The 10,563-nt window shown below is 59.1% G+C and overlaps 1 protein-coding gene across 2 annotated transcripts; it reads right to left on the reverse strand.

Moving 5' to 3' along the window:
- Positions 1 to 334: 334 nt before the first annotated feature.
- On the reverse strand, positions 335 to 8,937 carry OCLN (occludin). Of its 2 annotated transcripts, XM_059489702.1 has the most exons (8): positions 8,909 to 8,937; positions 6,572 to 7,269; positions 4,988 to 5,146; positions 2,941 to 3,080; positions 2,054 to 2,251; positions 1,470 to 1,641; positions 1,031 to 1,072; positions 335 to 912 (listed from the first exon to the last, which is right to left on the reverse strand). In XM_059489702.1, the coding sequence occupies exons 2-8, from the start codon at positions 7,265 to 7,267 to the stop codon at positions 811 to 813; spliced, it is 1,509 nt and encodes a 502-aa protein (XP_059345685.1). In that variant the 5' UTR covers positions 7,268 to 7,269; positions 8,909 to 8,937; the 3' UTR covers positions 335 to 810. The 2 variants fall into 2 exon arrangements, with proteins under 2 accessions (XP_059345685.1, XP_059345686.1); XM_059489703.1 differs by lacking the exon at positions 4,988 to 5,146.
- Positions 8,938 to 10,563: the final 1,626 nt, after the last annotated feature.

Genomic DNA, 10,563 nt, shown 5'->3' on the forward strand with positions numbered 1-10,563 from the left:
CAGAAAAATTGGAACTGAGGAGATAAAACCCACTCCAAAAATAGGGAACATTCCATAAAAATCCTGAAATTGGGAATTTTTTTTGGGTTGGGGGAATTGGGGATTTCAGGGGTTCTTATTCAGTTTGGGTTTTTTTTTGGGGAGGGGGGAATTTGGTATTTGGGTGATTTGGGTTTCTCAAGATCTGGGATTTTTCTGCCTAAACAGAGATATTTGGGATTTCCTTCCCAAAGTGGAGGGATTTGGGATTTCCCCTCCACAACTGGGAGGGGTTTTGGAGTCCCCTCCCAAATTTAGGGGAATTTCAACCTTCTCATTTCACCCCGACCCTAAATGAAAATCAACAGTTACACTTAATTTATTACAAAACAATTAAAATATTACACGATTCCCACAGATCCCACCAATTCCCTACAAAATATTTTGGGATTTGGGTCATCCTTCCCCCCAGAAAAAACCCAAAAAAAGTTTTTTTTGTCGCCCAAACCCCAGTTTGGGACCCCCAAAACCCCTTTAAGGCAGCTAGGGGAGTGCAAACCCCATAAAAAACCCTATTTACAACCAGGGGAAGGCACTGGGGTAGATCCCGAAGGGTGTGGGGGACATCTTGGGGTGGAGATGGGGTCACACCAACAGCTGCCATCATTCCCCCCTCCCACCCTTGGCACTGGGGAGGGCTCAAAATGATAAATTTTGGAATTTTTTAAGACAAAAAAAGGCACAAAAGTCTTTGGAGGGGGTCGGAGGGTGGGGTTTTGGGGTGTCCCCCCTACAAATGTCCCTTTTTTTTGGGGGGTGGTGGCTTTGGGGTCAGCCCCGGAGCTTGTCATAGTCGCTGACCATCCTTTTGATGTGGAAAAGTTTGTTCCGGAGGGTTTTGGATTCCTGCTTCTTGTCCTGGTACTCCGGGCTCTGGGAAGGCATTTGGGGACTTTAGGAGATGTCTGGGAACATTCTGGGGATATTTTGGGGATATGGGGGATGTCACCAAAGAGGCAGGTGACCCTAAAAGTCAGCCCTGAGAACTCACCCTCTTCACGTCCTTGAGGTGGTTGTACTCCTCGGCCAGCGCCTGCGGGGACAGCGGGGTCAGGGACAGAGGGGACGGGGGAGACAGTGGGGACAGGGACAGGGGAGATGGGGGGGACAGGGACAGAGGGACAGGGGATAGGGGATGGGAGGACAAAGGGAGCAGAGGTAACAGAGAGGGGACAGAAGGACAGCGGGATCAGGGACAGGGGACACAAGGACATAGGAGACAGAGGGACAGAGGGACAGGAAGGGACAGAGGAACAGGAGGAGACAGGGACATGGAAAGGACAGAGGGGACAGAGAGGGGACAATAGGGAGTGAATGGGGAAAGAAATAAGCGGGGAGTGGAGGTGAAAAAGGGGTAAAAAGAAGGAAAAAGGGGCAAAAAGGGGTGAAAAGGGGCACCAAGGGCGGTCTGGGGGGTAGCAGGGGCACACCTGGTACTGGGCGCTGTCCTCGGGCACCTGGTCCAGCTGTGCTGCCAGCTGTGCCAGGCGCTCATTGAGCCCGTCCATGTGGGCACAGAGCTCCTTGTAGCGCCGCAGCTCCTGCCCGAAATCCGCCTTGTAGCGCTGGCGTGTGCCCGGGGAGTTGATCGGGGGGTACAGCCTGCAGGGGAACATGGGGACATCACTGCGGACATGGGGGTATTGGGGACATTGGGGGATATTTGGGATATTGGATATGGGATATGGGGACATTGGATTTGGAATATGGGGACATTGAGATTTGGGATATGAGGACATTGGGACATTAGATATGGGATACGGGGACATTGGGGACATTGGGGACATTGGATTTGGGATATGGGGACATTGGATTTGGGATATGGGGACACTGGGGACATTGGCGACATTGGTGACACTGGGGACACCGGGGACATTGGGATATGGGGACACTGGGTGTGGGACATGGGACATGGGGGCACTGGGGACATTTGGGTCACTGGAGACATGGGGACACCAGACATGGGGACACAGGGCCACAGAGACCCAGTGAGAAGCACTGTCCCGAGTGTCACCTGTGCCACTGCTCGCTGTCACGCTCGTCACTGGACTCAGGGGCGGTGGCGGGGTCGGTGTCGTACTGGGAGCCCTGGGAGCCCTGGGAGCCCTCGGGCTGGCGCCGGCCCCGGCGGCCGCGGCGGGCGGGGGGCTTGTGGGGGGGATGGGCGGCGTCCGGCTCCTCCGAGGGCGAGGGGGGGTCCGAGGGGGGGTCACTGGTGGGAGATGGGGACATCAGACACGGGGACACGGCCCTGGGGGTGCACAGGGGGATTCCCCCTTTCCCGACCCCTCAAATCCTTCCCCACCCCTCTCCTGATCCCTCCCCTTATTTCCTAACCCCTCCACCCATTCCCGAACCCTCCCACAACTCCCAAACTTTCCCACCCCTTTCCAGACCCCTCCCCATATTCCCCACCTCTTTCTAATCCCCTTCCCACTTTTTCCACCGCTTTCCCGGCCCTTCCCCACATTTCTCCACCCCTCCTCACCTTTCCTGCCCTCTTCTGCCCCTTCTCCATTTTCTCCACCCCTTCCCGCCCTTTCCCCAAATTTTCCACCCTTCTCCATCCCTCTCCCGACCCCTCCCCAAATTTCCCGACCTGTCCTCACCTTTCCCTCCCTCTTCCGCCCCTCCCCCATTTTTTCCGTCCTTTTCCCGCCCCCTCCCCAAATTCGCCAACCCCTCCAATCTTTTCTCGCCCCCTCCCCATATTTCCCAACCCCCCCATTCTTTCCCCGACCACTCCGCACCTTTCCCTCCTTCTTCTGCCCCTTCCCCACTTTTTCCACCACTCTCCCGACCCCTCCCCAAATTTCCAGACCCCTCCAATCTTTTCCCGCCCCCTCCTCATATTCCCCACATTCCCCATCCCGTCCCCCGGCGCTGCCGCCCCCTCCCCACCTTTTCCAGCCCTTCTGGGGGGGGTCGCTGTACAAGGGGGGGCTGTAGGGCGGGGCCGGCCCGGGGGTCCCGCCCTTCTCCGAGTACGCGACGGTGGCGGCCTCGTCCGGAACGCTCGTCCCGCCCGACACGTTCTTCACCTGGAAAAAGGGATTTGGGATTTTGGGGGAGAACTCAGCTGGGATAAAGGAGAAGCCGGCGAGAAATGTCCCGAGAAATTTGCGTGGGAATTGGCCCACGCAGAAATCTCTGAAAATTCACCGAGAAGCACCCGAAAATTCCCTGAAAATTGTCCGAGAAATCCCTGAAAATTCACCAAGAAACCCCAGAAAATTTCTTGAAGATACACCAAGAAATCCCTGATAATCCCACAAGAAATCCCCGAAAATTCCCTGAGAAATCCGGCAGAAAGTCCACGGAAACCAGGGGTTGTTGTCCCACCTGGAGTCCCCCCAAATCCTCCAGGGACATCCCCAAAAAGCTCAAAACCCAGAAACCCCAAAACCGAAAAACTCCAAAACTCCAAAACCAAAAAAATCCAAAACCAAAAAAACCCAAACCCAGAAACCCCTCAAAAACCCAAACCCCCTAAAAGTTAAAACTTCAAAACCAAAAAAACCCAAACCCAGAAACCCCAAAACCCAAAAACCCCCAAACCTAAGAACCCCAAAAAAACCAAAACCCCCAAAACCCAACAACCACAAAAACCTCAAAACCCCCAAAACCCCAAATGCTCGTGGAGAGACAGCGACAAAAGGGACAAAGGAATAGAGCTGGCGGTTGGTGCCACCCTCAGAGTGACGCCCCCAGAGGTTTGGGGTGGCCCCACAGGGGGACAAGGGACATCCGGCTGCCCCCCGTCCCCTTCCTTCCGGCCCTTTGTGGGTTGTTTGTGCCGGACTCCGGTCCCCGCTGCCTTGGTGGCCTTGGAGACATCCGGCCGGACACGCCACTTCCGCCGCTGTCCCCTCCTGGGGGCCACCCGGTGTGTCCCCAAGTTGTGGTGGCATCTGGGGACAGAGATGTCCCCAAAGGGGGTGACATCCCCAAAGCGGGGGAGGTGGCACGATGGGGGGGAGGCACCTGGGGTGTCACCGTGTCCCCAGAGGGACAGGAAATGCTCGGCCAGGGAGGGGCTTTGAGCAAATAAAGGCGGGCAGGATCAAAAGAAATGAAAATAAATAAAATTAAATAAAATGAAAATAAATAAAAATCGATACAGAGAGCATGGCCCCACAGACACGGGACTGGGAGTGGTGGCTTGGGGACAGAGGAGAGGGATGGGGACAGGGATGGGGACACAGGGGACAGAGGACAGGGATGGGGAGAGGGACAGGGGACAAGGAAGGGGTTGGGGACAGGGGACAGAGATAGAGACAGGGGACAGGGACAGGAGTGTCCCCAAAGCCACTGTCCCAACCCTTCCCACGGGAACGCTGTGACACTCTCACCCATCCCCCAGCAGGTGACACATCCCGGGCCATGCTGGCCACACCGGGATGTCCCCAAGGTCCCCATCCAATGGCACCACTCCAGGTTTTCCCAGGGCCACCTCCCGGTTAATCATTGGCCAGACCGAAACCGCGCCGTGGCCCCGGTGTCACCTGGCAGTGTCGCCTGGCAGTATCACCTGCCAGTGTCCCCAAGCACTCTTGGGGTCCCTAAACCCCCTCCTGACGTCGCCACACGAGGTCCCCAAACCTCTCCTGGTGTCCCCACACACCTCTTCAAGTCCCCAAGTTCCCCTGAAGTTCCCTCCTGGTGTCCCCGAACCCCTTCCCAGTGTCTCCAGATCCCCTAAATCCCCCAAATCCAACTCTTCCAATGATCCCAAACTGCCAAAACTCCCAAAATCCCAACAATTCCAACAATCCCCAAAATCCCAACATTTCCAACAATTCCAACAATCCCAACAATTCCCAAATTCCAACAATCCCAAACTCTCAACATTTCCAACAATCTGAAAACCTCAAAATCCAACATTTCCAACAATCCTAACAATCCCAAAGTCCCAAACAACCCCAAATCCTGAACTCGCAGCTCTCACCCACTCCTCGACATCAGGTCCCTGGGGCTCAGCAGGGATTTTATCCCAGTAAATGTTGTGTTTTCCGTATTTCCAGATCTTGCTGCGCGTTTTGTGCGCCAGGACGCAGATGAGGCACAGCAGGAGCACAGTCAGGAACCCACAGGCAATGGCCACAGCCTGAGGGAGTGCAGGGGTTATTTGGGAATTATTCAGGAATTATTTGGGAATTTGGGGATTCCACATTCAAGAATTCAGGATTTGGGAATTTGGGGATTCAGGGGTTTGGGAATTTGGGGTTTAGGGATTCCTGGCATCGGGACTCTCATCCTCAAAATCCTCGTGGTGTTGGGTGAGCCCAATCCCAAAGATTCTGTGTGCTTCCCAAACCCCAAACCTTCCCAAATACCAAACTCTAAACCTTCCTAGATCCCAAACATTTCCCTGTCCTTCCCAAATCCCAAACCCCAAATCTTTCCACATCCCAAAGCTTTTCTGTCCTTCCCAAACCTTCCCAAACCCCAAATCTTTCCTCTCCTTCCCAAACCTCCTTTGGGATTTGGGAAGTTTTGGGATTCTAAAAGGACAGAAAAGGTTGGGGTGTTTGAGAAGGTTCGGGGTTTGGGAAGGACGGGCAGGATCTGGGGGCTCCCGGTGCCAGCCGGGCACTGCCGGGCCCCCATCTCGTGCCAGTCCCGGGCGGCCCCGGGCGCTCCCGGTTCCGCCGGCCGGGCTGGAAACGCCGCATTCCAATTCCAGCCCTGGCGGGGGGAGCGGCCCCGGCCTGGTCAGGCACGGGACCGGGAGCGGGACCTGGACCGGGATTGGGATCGGGATAGGGACCAGGATTGGGATCTGGGAATGATTTGAGACCGGCACCGGGGTCCGGGAATGCTTTGGGATCGCTGCTGTTTGGGGCTGGCTCGGGGAAGAGCAGGGGGGAGGTGAGCGAGGGGGCGGGGCTGATTCCTGAATCCCAAATTTTTCTCTGCCCTTCCCGAATCCCAAACCTTTCCGTGGGGATCCTTCCCTCACCCCCTGGGGGTTCCTCCCTCATTTTTTGGGGGTGTCTCCCTCCCTCCCTCAGTCTCTCCCTCCCCTCCTGGAGGTCCCTCCCTCAGTCCATCCCTCATTTCCTGGTGGTCCTTCCCTCGTCTTTTGGAGGTCCTTCCTTCCCCTCCCGGTGGTCCCCATCTTCCTGGTGGTCCCTGTCCCCTGCTGGTAGTCCCTGTCCCATCCTGGTGGTCCCTGTCTCCTGGTGGTCCTTCCTCCCCATTCTCTCCCGATAGCCTCATCCCCTCGTGGTGGTCCCTGTCCCCTCCCGATGGTCCTCATCCCCTCGCGGTAGTCCCTGTCCCCTCTTAGTGGTCCCCATTCCCTGGTGGCCCTTCCTCCCCTCCCAGTAGTCCCCATCGCCTCTTGGTGGTCTCTGTCCCCCAGTAGTCCCTGTCCCCTCCTCGTGGTCCCCATCATCTGGTAGTCCCCATCCCCTCGTAGTAGTCCCTGCCCCTCCTCGTGGTCCCTGTCCCCTCCTGGTAGTCCCCGTCCCCTGGTGGTCCCCATTCCCTCCCAGTAGTCCCCATCCCCCGGGGTGTCCCCGCTGACCTCCTGTGGGTCCACGGTGCAGTAGTGGTACAGGTACTGGTTGAGCACGGTGCCCCCGGCGTACACCTGGCTGCACATGGCCAGCAGCGGGCTGTAGTAGTACCCCCCACCACTCATCTGTGCCTGCGGGTTCACCCCCACCACATAGACGATGCTGGCCACCAGCATCACCAAGGCCAGCACGGCGCACACCACGATGACCACCAGGTAGAAACGGCGCGACCGCGAGCTGCTGGACTTGCTCAAGCTGGCCACCAACAGCCCCAGCTGGGCCAGGAAGCAGAGCACGGCCATGGCGATCATGAAGCCGTTGGCTGCCCGCGGGTTGGTGACGCCTCCGTAGTATCCCCCGTAGCCGTAGCCGTAGTTCACCCCGCTGCCGTAGTAACCGGAGCCGTAGAAACCGCCCAGGCCGGTGCCCAGCACGCCGCCGTAGCCGTAGCCGTAGTCCCAGGCCAGCGTGGAGGCCACGCAGGCGAACACGGCGATGCACAGCAGCATCACCGCGCCCTCCAGCAGCCGCACCAGCCCCGGCGGTGACGACCACTTGTAGAAATGCTGAGGGACGTCCTCAATGTAGTAGGAGCCTGGTGGCGGCGAGCGGGCGCCGAAATCGTAGCCGTAGTCACCCGTGGGTGGCCCGTAGGAGGCGGGGGGTGGCCCGTAGGCGCTGTCGTAGGGTTTCTTGGTGAACATCCCTGCAGGGGACAGGGGACAGAATGCTCGAGGGAGGTTCTGTCGCCAGAGGAGGTGGTGGAGGAAGGACTTTGGTCCCTTTGTCATCGTCGCCACCCAGCTGGAGAGGGAGTGGGAGGCGCGGCGGTTTGTGTGGGGAAACTGAGGCACAGGGTTGTCACACAGAGTTGGGGTGTCCAAAAAACTTTGGAGATCCCACCAAAGAAGCCTTGGAGACCACACAAAAAAATCTGGGAAACCTCCTCAAAAATAACCTGGAGAGACCCCCACAAAAACCTTGGAGACCCCACCAAAAAAACCTTGGAAACCCCCACAAAAACCTTGGAGATCCCACAAACAAATTCAGAGACCCCCCCCAAAAAATACCGGGGGATTCCCCCCCAAAAAACCTTGGAGACCCCACCAAAAAAAACTCTGGAGACCTCACAAGCACCTTGGAGACTCCATAAAGAGACGCCACAAAAGTTTTGTGGAGAAACTGAGGCACGGCGTCACCGTGGGTTGACGTGGGGAAACTGAGGCACAGTGAGTCACCAGCCGGTGCCACCCCAGGCTCTCGGTGTCACATCCCTGTCCCCAACAGCCCGAAGCCGGCAGGGAATTAATTGGGATTGTTGGAATTCCCCGATGGGAAGCAGGTAGCCTAAGCTGATCCGGACGTATTAAAAATCAAAATAATCACAATCAAAATCAAAATAATTAAAAATAATTATAATCACCAAGTCCACGTGAGGCAGAGCCACGAGGAGAGCGGCTGGAAAATTTGGGGTGGGGGGTTAAAATCAGCAAAATTAATGTGGGGACCCCCTCGTGCCATGCAGAGAACCCAGAAAAAAAACACAAAAAAAACCCCAAAATGCTGGGGGAAAGGCGAGTTCCTGTGGGAAACTCAAAGTGGGCGCCAGTTCCGGCGGTACTGGGGCTCGGCGGGACCCCCGAGAGGGGCGGGGAGGAGTTTTGGGGGTGCCCAAAGGTCCCGGTTCCCAATCCCACCGATTCCAAATGCCCCGGTCCCAGCGATCCCAAATCTCCTGGTGCCGGGCGGATCCCCCCATTTGACTCCACTTGGGACCCCCGGGAGGTCACCGGGATCTGCAGCAGGGACCGGAGCGCGGTGTCGCCGGTGGCAGCCGGGCCGGGGACGGCTCCGGTACCGGGAGCACTACCGGGGTCAGCACGGAGGGGATTTCGGTGGTGTCGGGGAGTCCGGTACCGGCGCGGAGCCGCTGGGGACCCCGCTACCGCTCTGGAATCCGGAACCGACGGGGACCCGGGTGCCGGTGGGGACCCCAGTACCGCTCTGGAATCCCGTGGCCGCTACCGATGTGAACCTGTTGGGGCCCCGGTACCGGTGTGGACCCGGTGGGGACCCCGGTACCGCTCTGGAATCTGGTACTGGCTGGGACCCTGGTGCCGGTGGGGACCCCGGTACCGACACTGGAATCCTGTGGCCGCTCCCGGTCCGGCCCGCGGTGCCGGAGAGAAGCCCGGCGAGGCCCCCGGTGCCTCGGGGAAGGACGAACCACCCCCGTTCGCAGCGGGGAGCGGAGACCCCCGGTGCTCCCTCCCGTTCCGGTACCGCCCTCCTCCCGCGCTGCCGGTGCCGGTACCGGGGGTTCCCGGTACCGCGGAGCCGCTCACCTGCCGCCTCCTCCGCCGCTTTGTTCACCTTAAAATGGCAGCCGGGAGCGGCGGAGGCGGCGGCGGCGGCGGCGCTGCGGCACCGGCCCCGGGTCCCGCCCCCGGGGAGGGCGGGGGGCAGCACCGGGCACGGAGGGGTTAAAAGGGGGCTGGGCCCAATCGGGAGGAGCCCCCGGGGGAGGTTTGGGGAAATTCTGGGGGGACAAAAGGGGAAACTGGGGACAGAAGCGTCCCCAAAGCGGGGAAGGCTTGAGATCGTCCCGCCCCCCCCCCCAAAAAAAAAAAAACTTGGAGGTTTTTTTTAATTACCAAAGGTAATTAATGAATTAATCAATGTTTAATTATCCCAGTTCCTGTGGAAGGGGCAAGGGACACATCCAGGGGGGGCGCAACGGGGGCGGGGCCTCCCCAGAAACCTCAAAATGAGGGGAGGGGACCCCGGGGTGTCTCGGGGGGTGTCCCCGGCCGTCCCCGATTGTCGCGGCACCAGTGGCACCGGGATCGGGATGGATCCAGCCGGGATCGGGAATGTTGGGATGGATCCTGTTGGGATGGATCCCACCGGGATCGGGAATACCGGGAATCCTGCCAGGATGGGTCCAGGCAGGATCGAGAAAGTCGGGAATGATCCCACTGGGATTGGGATGGATCCAACCAGGATCAGAAACGTTGGGATGGATCCTTCCAGGATGGATCCCACCGGGACTGGAATGGATCCTGTTGGGATGGATCTAGCCGGGATCGGGAATATCGGGATGGCTCTTGCAAGGAATGATCCAATCTGGATCGGGATGGATCCAGCCGGGATCGGGAACTCTGGGATGGATCCAGCCGGGATCGGGAATGTTTGGATGGGTCCTTCCAAGATGGATCCCGCTGGGATTGGGATGGATCCTGCTGGGATGGATCCAGCCAGGATCGGGAATATCGGGAATGATCCAACAGGGATCGAGACGGATCTATCTGGGATCGGGAATGCCGGGATGAATCCCGCCGGGATCGGGATGGATTGTCCAGCAATGACACTTTTGGGGGCCCCTTTGGGGACCCAGCGCCGTCCCCCGGCCTCCCCCGCGCCCCGGCAGCACCGACCGTCCCCCGCGCTGTCACCAGCTCGTCCTCGAAGGTGACACGCCTGGCACGCGCTGGCGGCGACATCGCCACCCGGGGGGTGGCGGCGCTGAGGTGGTGTTGTCGCCGTGCGGGGGGACACGGCGGGGACCTCGCGGGGATGTCACCGCCCCTGGCGACCGCGGCACCCCCGGGGGCTCCTGACGCTTCGAGGACACCCCTGGAGGGGACACAAAAGCCGCGGTGTCACCGTGACTCAGTTTCCCCCACGGGCCACCTGCGGTCATCCCTCTTTGGTGGCACCGCGAGGCCACCGTGTCCCTCGGGGTGTCCCTGTCCCCCCAGTGTGGGCTGGGATGAGCGGAAAACATCCGCTGGTGACGCTCAGGGACCCCGTGTCCCCTCCTGTCCCCTCCCCGCGCCAGCCCTTGGGGACAATGGCCGGTGTCCGGTCCCCTGCCACCGCCGTTACCTGCCCGTCGCATGGGGAGGGGACACACGCGACGCCCGGGCACAGCGCGATGTCTCCTGGCTGCTCCCCAGTGCCCGACCAGCAGTGCCACCAGTGCCACCGCTGCCCGGCA

The sequence above is a fragment of the Ammospiza nelsoni genome, chromosome 27 (assembly GCF_027579445.1).
Source record: "Ammospiza nelsoni isolate bAmmNel1 chromosome 27, bAmmNel1.pri, whole genome shotgun sequence".
NCBI lineage: Eukaryota > Metazoa > Chordata > Aves > Passeriformes > Passerellidae > Ammospiza > Ammospiza nelsoni.